Source organism: Symphodus melops (genome assembly GCF_947650265.1).
Source record: "Symphodus melops genome assembly, chromosome: 2".
Classification (NCBI taxonomy): domain Eukaryota; kingdom Metazoa; phylum Chordata; class Actinopteri; order Labriformes; family Labridae; genus Symphodus; species Symphodus melops.
Genome location: NC_136692.1, coordinates 14,441,809 through 14,457,707, shown reverse-complemented (window position 1 = coordinate 14,457,707; position 15,899 = coordinate 14,441,809). Strand labels below are relative to the sequence as shown.

Here is a 15,899-nt window from a genome sequence, read left to right as displayed (position 1 = left end):
GATAACAAGAGCAATATTGTAAACTTTAATGTTATTATTAAGTGAGTGTATTTCCTCTCTGTGTATAAAATGCCTTTAAGCATGCATTTAAACCTCAATCATTAATCCACAAGCAAAATATTCCTCAATACTTTTACTTTAATTGTTCAGTAAAACATGTCCCATACATTAGATAGAGGCAGTGCATGGTTAAATTTACCACCTGCATAGCATCATATCAATGCTTTTTGCATCACAGCTTCTGGAGAATGTTTCCTTTATTCACAATGTGATGATGCAAGATTTGGTTATTTAAAAACTGCTACACAAAAAAGAGACACACAATCTATTCACCACTAAGGCAAAATGGTTTAGGCAAAACAAAAGCAAAAAAGAGATCACGACTGTCTCATTCATGAGTTAAATCTTTCATTTTCATTCCTGTAGGTTTTATCTCATTCATACACTGCTCATTTGCCCTGAAGACCTCCGATAGAAAAACAGATATCATCTCCACATGTAAGATTAGTTGAATGTGAGAATTACAGCATGAAAACCTGAAATTAAAAATTTTAAATGATGTACTTTTTCTATCATAAATACTCACGTGAGTGTGCAACTAATGTAGTTAAGAGTAATAAATGAGAGTACATATGACGCCTAAAATTTATCATCAAGACAGTTTCCAAGATTTTACAAAAATGGTGTTTGTTGTAAATATTTGTTTGGTCATTTTTTTTGTGTTGTAAGTTGCTTAGCCCCTTCCTATATTGTGTTTATTCTTTTTTAGGCCAACTATCTTGGAATTACATATTTTTGCTTTAACACTTTTTTTTCAACCACCATGTTAAGGTTTGTCTGGTATCTTCACAGAGAGGTAGTCCCTTACTTTTCCTCCTTACAGTTCATGTTTAACTGCCAATCATGTTGTATTGAAATAATACTACTGGTCCATATCTTTAAGGTTTGTATAAATACATTACAAGTCATTTTTGTCTGTTATACACATATTAATAGGAGAGTTATCGTCGCTCTGTGATGAATCCTCATTTCCAACTATGAATGTAGACTCCTCCTCAGTCTGATTCAGGTCGTGTTTTCGTCTGTGAAGCCGCAGGCTTTGCGAGCGGCTGAAGCCTCTCCCACAGATGTCACAGCCGTACGGCCTCTCTCCAGTGTGGAGCCTGAAGTGGTTCTTAAGGCTTGAAGCTCGTGTGAAACTCTTGTCACACTCGGGACAGTCAAACTTTTCCCCGTAGTGGATTTTCTCGTGTTCCCGCAAGCGCCCTGACTGGTTGAAGCTCCTGTCGCACACAGAGCAGTGGTACGGTCTTTCTCCCGTGTGCGTCAGCCGGTGTCTGTTCATGGCCCCTGAGTGGGCGAAGCTCTTTCCGCAGTCGGGGCACGAGAACGGTTTCTCTCCTGTGTGGACTTTCTGGTGACCTTTGAGCTGGCCTTTCTGAGTGAACTGTTTCCCACACAAATTGCATTGGTAAGGTTTCTCTCCCGAATGAATTCTCATGTGGATCTGAAGAGCGGACATTTTGTGACAGTCTCTTCCACAGAGCCCGCAGCAGTAAGAGCTCTTTTTCTCATTGTTGTTTAACTGCTTGTGCACCGGCGAGGCTGGAGGACTGTCTCTTTTACTGTCAGGGACACTATCAGGAACCCTCTGAAAGACTGTGGAAATATCAAAAGACAAAGAAAAATCCTAATAAACAATTCATCACATAAAAAACAACTCATATTATCCTTTTTGGAGTGGAACCACGGCTCACTGTGGCATCCTTTAAGATACCTGACTGGGAGGAGCAAGTGTTGGTTTTGCTCAGTCAGTAGAGCAGGTACCCCATGTGCAGAGGCTTTATCCAACCCTCAACCTCTTGCTGTGTGTCATCTCAACTCTCTGGCAGAGCTAATTCAGGAGCTAGCATCAAGGACAAAGCTGGTGCTGATGCTAGCTCACTTGTGCCAGCACTTTGTGAGGTGGTTAGAGAAACTACAACTAACTTCTCTGCAGGCTGAGCCTCGATCACTAGAACTACATAAAATGCCTTACTTCTTTTTGAATGAGCAGCTGTCCCAAACTTTCACACAAATATTTCTTCTGTACACCTTTCATCTAGAGCAGTGGTGTCCGAACTTTTTTTCTTGCGGGCCAAAATTGTCGCGTTAGAATCGCTCACGGGCCACAGGGTTTTTTTTTTTTTGTTTGTTTTTTAAATTTTGGAAGGAACTTTTTGTATTTTGATCTCTTCAAAAAATAATGTAAATACACAATAACTTGCAGTTGTGTTCTAATTTTTTGGAAAGAATAGTCAGGCTTTTATAGGTCTCCCTCGCTAACATGAAAAAGAAAAATATGCCATCTGATGAGGCCTCGGGCCAAAATCTTGTAATTCTTCGATTGAAGTCAAGGGCCACAAAAAATCCACTCAAGGGCCACAAATGGCCCCCGGGCCGCACTTTGGACACCCCTGATCTAGAGTCTGAACAATTAATCGGCCAGCTGATAATATCGGCAGAGTCAAGTGACGATCAGTACCGGCCCTAGAATCATCACAGATATTAGTCGACTTGTTTACCTGTAAATAACATTTCATTTGAGTATTGTTGATTTACACTAGCAGTGCTCTACAGATTACATCTCCAGAGTGTCAAGCGATAACGCACTTACATGCACGGTTACTTTCCATTTGAATGCCCATCTTGTCTTCATGATATATCTTTTTCCACAAAGGGTTGATAACTGCATTTAAGCGATCAAATCTATATCTCGCTCTCCAGATCAAACAGATATATTGGCATCAGATTTTGTGTCTCCTTAATATCAATATCGACCCCAAAAATCACATATTGTTCATGCTCTACTTTTTCCACCGACCCTGATCCATTCAAGTGCTAAGTATGATCTGTGTCAGAAAAACCTAGCTTTGTGGATGAATGCTCTGCATACCTGGAAAAAGAGAGAAGTTACAACTTCTCTCACAGCATGTAGGGCAACAAAAGAAAGAAAGAAAAAAACTGAATTGAAATCCATCAGGAAGATCCTGATTTCATCCGGACATTCAAAGAACGAGGTGATATTTTCTCTCTGTGTAAACTGACTTTCTTACCGTTTAAAGGCTCCTCTTCCTCCTGCTTGACTGTTATCTTGATGTCCATGTCGCTTTGAAGCTGCTGATCTTCATTTGTCTCCTGAATGGGGCCATCTTTACCAACACACACCTGATCAGGAGCTTCTCCTGCTGAGGGAAACATGATGCATCTTAAAGTCATTATCAAATACAGTAATGCTTTTTCTAATACAGAAGGGAAGTCGGAAAACTGTGGCTTTTATTGACGTTTCAAAGCATTTGCATTCTCTGACTGTAAATATATAGCCCTTTGTTTAATTATGAGGCTATTCACTTGAACATTTTACAAGTCTTATCGGAACCAGAAATCCATTAACAACAAAAATGAACGTTAAGAGTCATTTGTAAAAGACGCACACTGCATTTTGTGAAATGTGTGTGCCTGAGAAAGAAAGAGTGATTCCTGAACCGCTGCAGAAAGCCAAGCAGAGTAAAAGTACTCTGAGGGGATGGATTCATTCTCTGTTAAACTTGAAGACTGCTGTGAGTTTCTCAGACCTAAAAAAACAACAACAGATAATCCAGGTCCTGGGCTAACTCCAGACAAAGCAGAGTCCACAGATCTGGACTGTGTTGCCTTTAACCCCGACACTTTTAAATGTAGCTCCTTATATGATGCTAAATATACAAAAACGGCATTAGACTGTCAATATCCCTGCTCTGCTCTACTCCCTCTCTCTCTCTCCGTCGCTCGACCAATCACGCACTCCACCCGACTCTGATAACAGCGGCTGATATGACACAGCGCTCAGGGAGAGAACCGTCTGTTATACACAGAGAGCAGCATGTGGTGGAGGAAAATCCCACGCTGCAGAGTTGTTGCATGTAATGTGCTCAAAACGTCACGGAACGCTCCTTTAGATCTTTTAGTCAGCTTCCATCTATCAATGGAAAAGGTTGCCGACCCCTGATGTAGCAAAAAAAAGCCAGAAAAGCAGAGTCTCATACCACACAAAGGCTGCTCCTCTTCCTCCTCTTTTACGATAACATTCATAGGTGAACTGGAGGCTTCGCTGTCTGACTGGTCCTCTGGTTCTGTCAGGTTATTTTCACACTGATCCTCTGAGTCACGGTGAGGACCCTGTGAGGACTGAGGCTCGACTGCACAGGACAAAGTCTGATTGTCAGACGCCTTCAAAACAAAGACGGGAGAAGATCAAATGGAGGCAGGTATAAGGACATAGAGGAGTCACAAATCAACATCAATTTCTTATTTCAATGTTGCCTTTAGTTTTTTGTTTTATGGTGAATGAGATGTTCTGAATCTGACGTGTGCCCTCAATGTGAAATGTATCTGTCAGTGTTTATTGTAAACAACATTAAAGGACATGTACTCGAATTAGCTTGTATCTGTGTGCTGTCACTACCTCAGACTTGTTTTGATCCTCCTGCTGGGACGAGTCCCCGACTTCATCTTGGACTTGGTCTGAGGTGACATCTGTGACGGATCCGTTCTTGTTCTGCGTACACGACCGTTTGTGGTTCCTCAGAGTTCCTGCGAGCGAGAAGTGCCTCCCACAGTCTGCACAGGTGTACGGCTTCTCCCCCGTGTGAATCCTGGTGTGCCTGCGAAGCTCTCCCGGGGCCACAAAAGACTTGTCGCACTGTGTGCAGCTGTACGGTTTTTCTCCAGTGTGAGTCCGCATGTGCGTGGTCAGGGTCCACTGCTGAGCAAAAGTCTTCCCGCAGTCGGAGCAGTGGTAGGGCGTGATACCCGTGTGGAGACGCTCGTGCCTCACAAGCGTTCCCGACAAGGCGAACCGTTTGTCACAGAAAGAGCACTGATAGGGCCTCTCTCCTGTGTGAGTCCTCTGGTGATCTCTGAGCTCAGCGGCCGAGTTGCAGCTTTTATCACAGTCCGAACATGGAAACTTCTTCCTCACGAAGCCGGCTACAACCTCACAGTGCATCGCCTCCAAGTGAGTTTTCAGGTGCCAGTGTCGAGAAAAGCTCTTCAGGCAGATGGAGCAGTGATACGGCCTCTCGCCCGTGTGTGTCCGCCGGTGCAGCCTCAGCTCCCCCTGACTGGCAAACCTTTTCTCGCAGAAGGTGCATGGGAAGGGCTTCTCCCCAGTGTGGACCCTTTCATGTATCATGAGCAGCCCTTTCTCGGGAAATCTCTTCTCGCACATGGAGCAGGGGAAAGGCCTCTCTCCCGAGTGAGTGCGTAGGTGGCGCTGGAGTTTAGAAGCATAAGGGAAGTCTTTCCCGCACACTGAGCAGCTGTGAAGAGACGGGGGCTTTTCGTTCTCCCTTTGAACAGCCGTCTTTGATGGAGCCTCTGCAGGTAGAGCGCCTTGGATAGCTTTATCGTCTCCTGTGTAAGCAGACAACAGATATCGAGGTATTACATTTAGGAAAAACAAAGGGTGAAAGAAAGATTTTGAACAGTCAATGTGTAAACACAATCAGCAGTGACGCATAAACACATCAGAGTCCATGTAATGATGAGGCTTTTCTGCCACGAAACTTTCACTCTGAAGACTTTCTTAAACCGTTATCTCACGGGTAAGACGAGCAAATAATTCAAACTTAAAATGATTTGAAGGCAAAAGATGCTCGTACTGAGACTGAATATTGGCCAATAACCTACAGAACATAGTAATCTTTTTCCGTCAACCTGTGTGTACGTGGCTAATGTATTTACTCACCGACATCTGAGAAATCCACTTCTTCGCCATCAGAGTTAATCAGGCCTCCGATTTCTTGCTGACTTTCCTCAGCAACGATCACGGCTGGTCCAAAGTCGTCTGTATTTTCCGAGCCCATCTCTCGAACAAGCAGCCTTGTGGAGGTAAGGTCAGGGATCGAGTCAGTCAACAGGCTTTCCAATAACAGCTTATCATATCTAAACGTGGCCAAAACATCCCAGCTGTGGAAGACGTCTGTCTTCCATTTGACAGGCTTCAAAAAAGATTGTTAATCCATGCATGCAATTTAGCCACACACACACACACACACACACACACACACACACGAGTACAGTGAACAATAATAATGACGTTTACAAAGAGCAAAGCAGAGCGTTTTAACTGGTCTGGGTTTGTATTAAGAAAGTGTTTCATACTTCTTTTGATGTATGTAATCATACACCAGTCACTGTCTGCTCATCTCAGTCTTAATTCTCTGGACTTGGTTTTGAGGTCTTGAAGGAAAGTTGGTCGTAACATCTATTTGGCCACTCTCTTAAGCGGCTAAATGAATCACACGACCTCAATCTAAAGTGTGAACACACTTCTGCAAACAATGATTCAACGTGATTAGTCGAGTCACGAGTGATGCAGTGATTTACATATTTGACAGATGCCGAGTGAATTAACTCAAGATACATGTGTCAATGTTAATTTTCATAATGATGTGAAACAACTCGGTGCTGAATCCCGAAAAATCTTCAAAGGCAATTTTCCTGTGTCCTGTTACACGCCGAAGAAGAGCGTCTGCTCGAAACGTCCGCGCGGCAATAAAAAGATAGTTTTAGAGTGCTGTCCTGATCGTCTTCTTTCAGTATTAGTCCGACCACATAAAGGGCTAACCACACACAGGCTGGTAAACACAGATGTATGACTCTGTATTTTAACAAAGACCTTTTCAAACGGCAACAAAAAAAAAGAAGAAAAAAAAGTTTCCATTATTCCTTAGTCTATCCCTGATTCCTATATGGAGTTCTTATGAGGAATTCAAACTCATCCGAGTAATACAAAATAATATGTGGTGATACCGATGGAGTGTACAATTGTTTCAGCTATTTTAACATTTAAAAAACAGATTTTCAAATCATGTATAATATCAGATTGAGCAGGTCAGGCTTTTATCTCATACTGCTCTGACTTGTAATGCAGTCAGGTTTTTTTGGTCTTTGGATTTGTAAGGTACAGCAGCACATCTAAATTGGGGGAGTATTCTGTTAGGTTGGGGGTTGTTGGCTTCACGACTGTAGGCGACCTCCACCCTGGAAGACATCTTGTGTTCTGCTCAAGGACACTCCAACAGTGGGAAAGCTTTGTTGTGACAGTGGGTTTGAACTCAGCAGGGCCCGGTGGACATAACGCACAAGCTATTAAATGTTATGTGTTTTGTTTTATTTCCTGTGATTTGAATGTGAAAGCATCATATTGGACGTTACCTCTAAATCGGCCATCTGAACCAAGAAGCCATTCAGAAGCTTCGAATCATTTCATTTTACATTTAACAGTGATGCAGCTGCCTTGTTGACTTAACCTGTTGTTATCTTTAATTTAATGATAGTGAACTTGCGGTTCAGTGAATAACAGTCCTGTGAATGAGGTGCCTGTGTCGTGAGGTGGAGGAGGTGACCAGCGCTCAGGGATCTGGTCAATGGCCACCTCTCAAACTCTTATTAGCCAGCTAGCCTCTAACATGGCGATCACTAGCTTCTTTCTGATCTCAGCAATTCACGGAAAACACGCGTCCCCCCCCAAAGCTAAAGCCTCGAGTCATACACAACTAACAGCAGCCACTGTAGACCCAAGAGCAGCGTGAACCCAACACATTATCTGTACTGCAGATTCAACCCCTGCTTGCTAACTTCGCTAGCTAAATGTTTAACATCAGACAATAGACATTTTGACCAACCTCTGCAAAGATTTTTCCCCTCAGGAAAAAAATAAAGTAGTCGCACGGCAGAAGTTTAATGACACGACTTGGTGCCTTTTCTACGTCTCTCTCATTCTCATTGTGTTCAAACACTGTGTCAAATTAATGCCAACTAACTAATGACTTCAGGTAAATATCGGCGTTTGGTGCTGATGATAACCGCCCGAGCTTTAGCTGATAGCAATTCACAGGACCGATGGCACTTCCGGATGGATTTTCAAAATAATGTCAAAAGTCCTAACGAGAAAACTTTATCTCGCTTTTGAACTGTTAACTTTCACTTACAGCTCCGGAAGAAATACCAGACCACTGCAAAATATATGTTGTCTATATTTCTACGATTTACAGGTTTTGTTGATCACAATAGTAATATAAATATAGGGTATTGACTGTAGACCCTATACACTATTCCTCTTAACTTTCCAACTCAGAATAATAATAATAATAATAATAATAATAATAATAATAATAATAATAAAAAGCTGATTCTAGTAAAGGTAGTCTATTTAATTTGCAGAAAATAACAAGGGTTAAGAAAACAAAAATGAGTTAAACATTGCTATGCATCCTGCTTTCTATTAATCTATTATTTTGTAAATAGTTTGCTAGCCTCTGTGCCACTTTACTAAAAAAAACTTCTTTCCTTTTACATTTGATAGGGAAATTGTCCAAAACTGGCTTATGTATCTAAAAAAAAGGCTCATTCTTGATCAGAGTCTGGTTTATTAGTCATGTTTGGCTTACGGAAAATCATTTTTTGTCGCATTTTCTGATTAAATTCACCAAAGAAGAAAAATCTGAAGTTTAACATTGGAATTTAGTTAGGATAAAAGACAAAGTACTTTTATGTTATACTATATATCCTACTACTATAGAAAACATTAGCCTACATGGAAAACAAAGTATTGACCATGAATTACATCCTGTACATAGGCTTCTTAGGACTCCATCTAGTATACATATAGTGGTATTACTGGCTTATTTGTTTGAAACTGTATCATTTACTCTTAAAGGGTGTAGTGGTCAAAATGATTACTAAATGGTGATACTGATAAGAATTTTATTTTACGTTTTCCGAAACATGTCTTTATCTACATGTTTATCAGCTATAAACTCCTGTACATTGAGACTACATTTAATCAGTGTTGCACCATCCTACATAAGTAAGAGAGAAAGAGTATTTGATTTTGTTAAGATTTTGAATTTTTTCATAGAAATAAGGTATCTACAGTGTCTAAGGGGTCAAAACACAGACTTAGTTGATTACTTTATGCTTCATAATGTAAGGATAAATTCTTTAGAATGTAGACAAATCACACATATGTTTTGAAAAATGTATGTATTCCATCATGGTGGATTTAAAATAACAATGATATAGTGCATATTTTTTTGACATTAAATATAAGTATTTGGCATGCAGGATACAAAGGCACTGAAATCGTACAGATAGGCTACTATAGAAGAGTTAAGGTTTATCCTTATCCTTTAACAAAAACACAGGTACAAAACAGGAATACAAGAAAGACAACACAGTTAGCTTTCAAATTATTCATGATGATCCCACATAGACTCTGTAGCACACATTTTGTGACACATTATCATCTTTTCTGTTGGTGGAAGGAATGAAGGGAAGAAAAACAGAAAAAAGTGCATTTCAATATGGTTAACAACATCCGAATGTATCAATAGATCAGCTGTTAGATGTCCAGTCTGGCCTCCTGCTTCGGTCTCCCGAGCTGTCGGGTCGGACCGATGCGTCTCCCAGCATGTGTGCGTTGATGTTGTCGCAGACCCTGGCGGTAAATGAAGCTCTTCCCACATTCTCCACACTCATAGGGTCTCTCCCCGGTGTGCAGCCTGTGGTGAACCTTCAGTTCCTCTGCTCTGGAGTATCCTTTCCCACAGACACTACAAATAAAAGGCCTGTCTTTGATGTGGGTCTGGTAATGTGCCGTTAGGTACGAGTTTATTCTAAATGACTTCCCGCAGATGGCACAAGCGTACGGCCTCTCCCCAGAGTGCTGCATCTCATGGAGCTTGAGAGAAGAAGCTGTATGAAAACCTCTTCCACACTGGGAGCACAGAAACGGTTTCTCTCCAGTGTGGATACGCTGGTGGACTTGAATGTAGCTCTCATTGATGAACCTCTTACCACAGTCCGGACAAGAGTAGGGCTTCTCCTTGACATGGGTGTTCATATGTTCTTCTAGCTTTTCTTTGTCACTGAACTGAATGCCACAGCGGCGGCAGAAGAGAGGCTGTGAAGTGTTTTGCGCGGCTGCATCTGGTTCACCAGCTGTTCCCGTGTGCTCTGTAATGTGATGTGCTTGTAAAGCTGACTGACTCTCACACTCTTTTCCACATTCAAGGCAACGGAGCGACAATCTAATCCTTGACTCTCCCGGCAGAGACTTCAAGTATTCAGAGAGTTCTAACGCTATGGGGTCCAGCTCAGCGTCAAAATCTAAAGCGTCCTTCCGACCTGTACAGACAAAAAAAAACTTTATTTTTTTAACATTAATAAATACGGTATACACATTTGAGGGTTTAAGTGTCCTGGGAGAGAACTGTGAAGTAGAACCCAGTCTTACCTAAGTGGATTTTGTAGTGGGTTTTGAGATTTCCCTTCTGATTAAAGCCCCGCCCACAGATGGAGCAGCAGTATGGTTTCTCTCCTGTGTGAATCAGCTCGTGTCGCTCTAGTTTGTAGGCGTGAGGGAATTCCTTGCCACAAACTGAGCAGTTGTACTCCATCTTCTCTTTGGGCTTCTTCAGGAGCTCTGGAGGTATTTCTAATGGATATTGAACCATCTTTCTGCCAGGGCGCTTCTTCCCTATTAAGGGAATCAGAGGGTGAAATATAGTTTTCGGAATGTTTTTTTCTGAAGTGACTCACAGGGAAAACAAGTTGTATCTGTTCTGCCGCTGCTCTTTATCTAAAAGGCAATCAAAGACCCTGCACTGCTCTATTGTTTGTCTTCTTTGTTTTATGAGTGTTTTGAATGAAATTGGGAGAAATCCAAAAGAGGGATGCATTAAAATCCCAACTCCTCATACAGCGTTTACTGAAATGCAGGCAGCAATGAAGCCATTACTTAGGCTTCGAATAGGTCTTGGATACCACATTAAAACACTGATAAAAACTCAGCTAACATGCTTTTAGCTTCAACTTCACTGCCATACTGCTAAAACACTCAAATGGAATATTTATTTCCTCTTACCAGCAGAGCCTCCTGTTTTTTCCCCTTCTTTAAATAATGTGTTTTTATCCTTTTTTCTTTTGTATGGTCGCTTTGCTGAAAAAGAAAATTACGTTTATTGCTTCAGTCTAAAATATCAGATTTATTTTAATTTATCAGATGTATTGACGATACAGGATCATCTCACATTTGGATTTTTAAGCAAAAATAGCGGATATGACTTTGCCAGGCTGCACAGTACAAGACGATTCCAGGTAACAGAAAGGTGAGGGATGTATGTGTGGAGCTTTTATTAAAGTGAGTGAGTAAAGTTTATGTTTATTCATGAACTGTGTGTAAACAGTCACTTTGTCACTCCACTGTGTAATTTTCAAAACGTTTCATTCCACCAATGTTCAAATCTGTACGTTGGCCCTGAGCAGAACTGGACAAAATCACTAGCCAACATTACCTCTGAAACTAACGCACTGATTTCTTACCAGCAACTCTGCGGGCAGGTTTTGAGTCAAATTCTTCTGGTTCCTCGATAATAGGAGCGTTTCTCTTTCCACGGGTACGCCTTGACACTGTAACATAAGAAGGAAGATTACAAAATAAGAAACAACCAAACATGTATAAACATGCATTCAATCTCTAAGAGGAACACTTACTTCCTGGCTCTGCCTCCAGCTCAGCCACAGACAACAAAGGAACTTCTGAACTCCTTCTCCTGCCTCGTCTTTTGGCTTTGTGATGGGTAAAAAAAAAAAAAAAAAAAGTAAAATGTTAAGCACCATGAATATATAAAGCAATTTTAAATGTTTTACAGAGTTAAAGACAGAACATTCAAAACAACTGAAACCAACATTTGGAAAGAATATCATAATTCTCACTGGGAGTTGGTGGAACTTCTTTCTGTGCGTCAGCGCTATCCATTGACACCACTTTGATTTCTGAAGCAGTCTTCTTTCTTCTTGGTCTTTTTCCTGATGATATTGTGCATCAGAACTGAGTCAGAGTTATGATTTAGAAACGGCTTTAATTTTTTTTTTCATTTGACTCTTATTTACCACGATGTAAGGTTGAGGCAGGCGCCATCATCACTACTCTCTCTTTTTCCTCCCCTTCATCCCTCTCTTCATCCTCCCCCGCAGACACAACTTCCATGAGGAGCGTTGGACTACTGCTGTCTCTCTGGTTTTGGCCTTGCAGCTGAGACTGAGACAGGAAGACACCGTGTGACAGTTATCATTAAAAACTATGAAGAACTTTATGCCCAGACCCTTGCTGGATATATGCTGACAGAGCAGGGATACATGGATGTTTGTATTCACACTTACAGCATAATATTCAAACTTGTGAGTCGCAGTTTAAGGATCATTTTTCAGCATTCACAAGCACTGATAGAGCTGATGACTATGTTTAGGTTTCATTGACTAACTAACCATTGAGCAATGCATGTCACTATTTTAGTATTTAATAAAAAAGGTCACTTTGCATGTTTTTGTTGGGTTTTTTTTCTTCTGTGGACGAAAAATCAGGACAGCTTGCTTCACTGCATTCCTTCGGCCTGAATATCTGAGACAGTGAGACACTTCAAAATGTATACTCATCTTATAACATCTTCTCTCATATTTTGCGATTCTATTTTTTTTCTCCCTATTTTGCTAACACGCTGACAGAGGTTAGAAATAAAAGCTGAAAGTGTTTTGTCATTCTTCTAGATAACCAACAACATCATGTGACATGTCTGGTAGCTGGAAGAAAAACAGACTTTGACTGTGGAGCCACAGAGAAAGAGGTATGGTTGAAATCAGTAGAAAATCCTTTTACAGCTGACATTTATCAGTTTATAATGATTTGAACCTTTCTTCATCCCTTTACTAAGCTCTGATTCTGGCAGCCACCCGCTGTGGAGGCATCGTCTTATGGTCATTTTAGAGGCTTAACATGTAGTCCTGTCAAGACTTTGAAAATATAGTTTGTAATTAACTTCATTATATTAATCAGAGGTTAAAGGGGAGTTAAAGGCGATACAGCCAACATTTGTCTTTGTGGTATAAAACTAATAAATTATGTCTTAAAACAAATTACCTTGCCTGGCTGAAGACTTTCTGTGCAATCCAAGCTTCGGTCAGGACTGTTTGCTGTAAAAACCAAAGTAATTGACCCATGTCATGTAGAGTATGCATACATTAAATGACTGTTTCAAGGTGAAGAATAAAGTCAATGAAGCTGTCAACTAAATGCATATTCTACTTGTTTAAATTTAAAGGACCAATTAAACAAGAAATTAATGACAACAGAAAACATCAAATCAAGGCTCAATGGAGTTCTCATCAGTTCAAGTTTTGTGTATCTTAAGAAATTTGCTAAACAAAAAAAACCATTTTTTGACACCATTTAGCAGGAATTGTCTTTTTGACTTTTAGTGTAATGAATTTAATCATATAAACGTGAGCTTTCAGGGCAGAGGTCTGCTGAGTTAACGATTTACATTCATTTGGGTTTTTATGAATCACTTACTAGCATCCCATTCAACCACTTCTCCATCAGAGTTGATTAAACCACTAATTTCTTCGTCTTGTTCCTCCTCTTGTGCCTCCTCCTCCTCCTCCTCCTCCTCCTCCTCTGCCTGCAGTCTGACAGTCAAATGGAGCGTTTGGTCCACTACGTTTTCAGACTCCCTCCTGAGTCCATCAGACATTATGGACTTATGTCCAGGAGAATCCTAAAACAGAGCACAGGGTAAAAAAAAAGCATTACATTTCTGCTGCCTTTGAGAGTTCAATGACAAAGTAGTGTCTCAATAAGAGGAGACCTGAATGCATGTTAATACTACTACAAGAAAAATGTGATTATCTATTTAAGTTTAGGTGGGAAAATATTACGTGCATAAAAACACGAACACAATGAATCCCTCTGTCACAGAGGAACCAGAAGTATTTGATTCAAAAAGTGTCAGCAGAGTTGCTGGTTAGGCAACAATGACTACTGTTCAGAGGTTAGGTCAATGAATCTGAAAAAAACAAAAAAACTGGACATACTGTTTGGCAAGGTGCTGATTGTTTGGTTTCATACAGTTCTGTGTCTGTTGGCAGAGATGTGCTTTGTCTCACGTCCAGGCTCTGGTCTTTAGAGTAACAATCGACCCCCGCCTGTGTTTTCTGATGAGACTTCATGTTTCTTATGCGAGTGGAGGTGTTCGCCTCTCCTGTGTTATTGCACTGTGGCACATTTCCAGGATTGTTTCCATGTACAAAGGAAATCTTAGGTTTCTCATCGTAGTCCATGAGCATGTGTCTCTGCCACTCATCTCTGGCAGAGGTGCTTTGTCCATACACAGCAGGGCCACCAGGCTCAGCCGCACGTTTCTCCCTCGAATATCCTCCCTGCTGACTCTTTTCTGCCCGTGAAATAGAGCTTTCCTTCCTGCATGCTTTCAGGTGGGGATGATACGTGTGTGAGAAGTTATCCTTCTTTCCTCCTTCTGAGTTGAAGCTCTCATCTGTGATTAAAAATACATAACACAGTGGGGGAAAAAATTTTTACAAAGTCACAATTAAGTCACTTTCTGCAAGTCAACTCAGGGATTGAGGCTGACAGTCAGTTAGTTGGTTAGTTAAGAAGAACTGCACTCACAATTTTCACTCACAGTCCAGCCGTCCTCCTCCTCTTTGATTACGACTTGAATCTCTGGAGACTCACGGTTGTACTCGAGGCTTGCCTGTTCTTTTCTTGAGTCAGGATGTTGCACATTCTGGTCATCATAGTTTGCATTTAGACTCAGCAACAATGGATCTTGGTGGTCAGGATCCTGTTTAGAAAAATAACACAAAAAAAACACAGACACTCGTGCCAAACCCTTAAGAAGTGACGCCACCATAAAGTTCAGCTGTCCAATATACATTTAATCTGGAAGAGATCATTCCACCAACAGGATCTCTGAATACAGCTCATTTATCGCTCACATCTTCAGCTTTAATAATGGTTGGATAATGCCACCTTTATTATATCAGAAGCCAACAAATATAGCGTGTTCCTATATTTGACTAAAAGTAGCCTGGAGTTCAATCCAGTCTTATCTGTTTATAAATATATTTATTTATATTAACCTAGTATACAAGTGCTTAGAACATGTCAACAATGCAAACCAAGGTAGAGAACTTCTGCTAATGTATTTATTAAGTCACCAGTGCTTTGTCATAGTTCTGTAAATCATGTGTTCATAAGCTTTGATATCTAAAGTATTTACAAATGCAGCTACCAAACATGTAGTCATAAAATTCTCTGTTTTGAAACGTCAGCAAACGATTATCTTGGGCCTTTGTGGTCATGCTAATCGTGTTTTTCCCCACAAACACTTGAATTAAAAAATAGGGGGGGCTCGTTGATCCCCAAGACCTAGAACTGATTCAAACACAGGTAAATTCATCCCGCTCCAGGACGCGTCAATAGTAACTATATATAAACAAACACTGCTAGCTGACCAGCTAACAATCAGACGGGTCCGACAGTATTACTAAGAGCCACTGATGGTGCTCAAAGGGGGTCTGAATCAATGTCACCCCACCTCACCTCAGTCTAACAAGCTACTTATTCTGTATCTGCAGACAGGTTAATTAACTCTATCTGTATAGCTTGTTAACTGTCACCGTTTAGCGAAATCGAAAATCCCTACAAACGTAAGACAGTAAAAAAAAGCACCCGACGTGTCGTCGTTACCTCAAACATGGTGCGAGATCGTCTCTGTGTTTAAAGGATGTCATAAGAATGTCAGAATGGGCAGAAAGATAAGCTAAGGTGAATGGTTATTGGTGAAGGTAGCTGTCTAAACCTCGGGTTTTTCTTCCTCTTGGATTATGTTTGTGTAAGGGTCCATAGCGCCACCTCCTGGACGGTACAGAACCTGCAGCTCGCTCCTCTGAGAACATAACGTCTTGAAAAATAATCATTGAACCTAAGAATATCCTATGAAAATAAACACAAA

General features: G+C 40.9%; 2 protein-coding genes across 4 annotated transcripts; both read right to left on the bottom strand.

The window, feature by feature from the left end:
* Positions 1–4: 4 nt before the first annotated feature.
* LOC306819741 (uncharacterized protein) lies at positions 5–7,951 on the bottom strand. 2 transcript variants are annotated; one of them, XM_079337275.1, is made up of 6 exons: positions 7,710–7,951; positions 5,768–5,901; positions 4,484–5,433; positions 4,065–4,248; positions 3,096–3,227; positions 5–1,659 (listed from the first exon to the last, which is right to left on the bottom strand). In XM_079337275.1, the coding sequence occupies exons 2-6, from the start codon at positions 5,883–5,885 to the stop codon at positions 959–961; spliced, it is 2,085 nt and encodes a 694-aa protein (XP_079193401.1). In that variant the 5' UTR covers positions 5,886–5,901; positions 7,710–7,951; the 3' UTR covers positions 5–958. The 2 variants fall into 2 exon arrangements, with proteins under 2 accessions (XP_079193401.1, XP_079193402.1); XM_079337276.1 differs by having other exon boundaries at positions 3,096–3,224.
* Positions 7,952–9,054: 1,103 nt separating this feature from the next.
* On the bottom strand, positions 9,055–15,820 carry LOC306819723 (uncharacterized protein). 2 transcript variants are annotated; one of them, XM_079337231.1, is made up of 12 exons: positions 15,635–15,820; positions 14,552–14,726; positions 13,957–14,417; positions 13,436–13,640; positions 13,004–13,056; positions 11,980–12,127; positions 11,803–11,895; positions 11,581–11,655; positions 11,410–11,496; positions 10,952–11,026; positions 10,322–10,564; positions 9,055–10,212 (listed from the first exon to the last, which is right to left on the bottom strand). In XM_079337231.1, the coding sequence occupies exons 1-12, from the start codon at positions 15,641–15,643 to the stop codon at positions 9,428–9,430; spliced, it is 2,409 nt and encodes an 802-aa protein (XP_079193357.1). In that variant the 5' UTR covers positions 15,644–15,820; the 3' UTR covers positions 9,055–9,427. The 2 variants fall into 2 exon arrangements, with proteins under 2 accessions (XP_079193357.1, XP_079193358.1); XM_079337232.1 differs by lacking the exon at positions 10,952–11,026.
* Positions 15,821–15,899: the final 79 nt, after the last annotated feature.

Excerpts from the sequence above, each read along its gene's own strand:
- LOC306819723 (XM_079337231.1), bottom strand. Across the intron at positions 13,057-13,435 it reads AGTGGTTGAATGGGATGCTA|CAAACAGTCCTGACCGAAGC; the intron begins GTAAGTGATTCA and ends TGGTTTTTACAG. Across the intron at positions 11,027-11,409 it reads ACCTGCCCGCAGAGTTGCTG|CAAAGCGACCATACAAAAGA; the intron begins GTAAGAAATCAG and ends TTTCTTTTTCAG.
- LOC306819741 (XM_079337275.1), bottom strand. The coding sequence starts at position 5,885 with ATGGGCTCGGAAAATACAGACGACTTTGGACCAGCCGTGATCGTTGCT. Across the intron at positions 5,434-5,767 it reads AGTGGATTTCTCAGATGTCG|GAGACGATAAAGCTATCCAA; the intron begins GTGAGTAAATAC and ends CTGCTTACACAG. Across the intron at positions 4,249-4,483 it reads AGGATCAAAACAAGTCTGAG|GCGTCTGACAATCAGACTTT; the intron begins GTAGTGACAGCA and ends TTTGTTTTGAAG.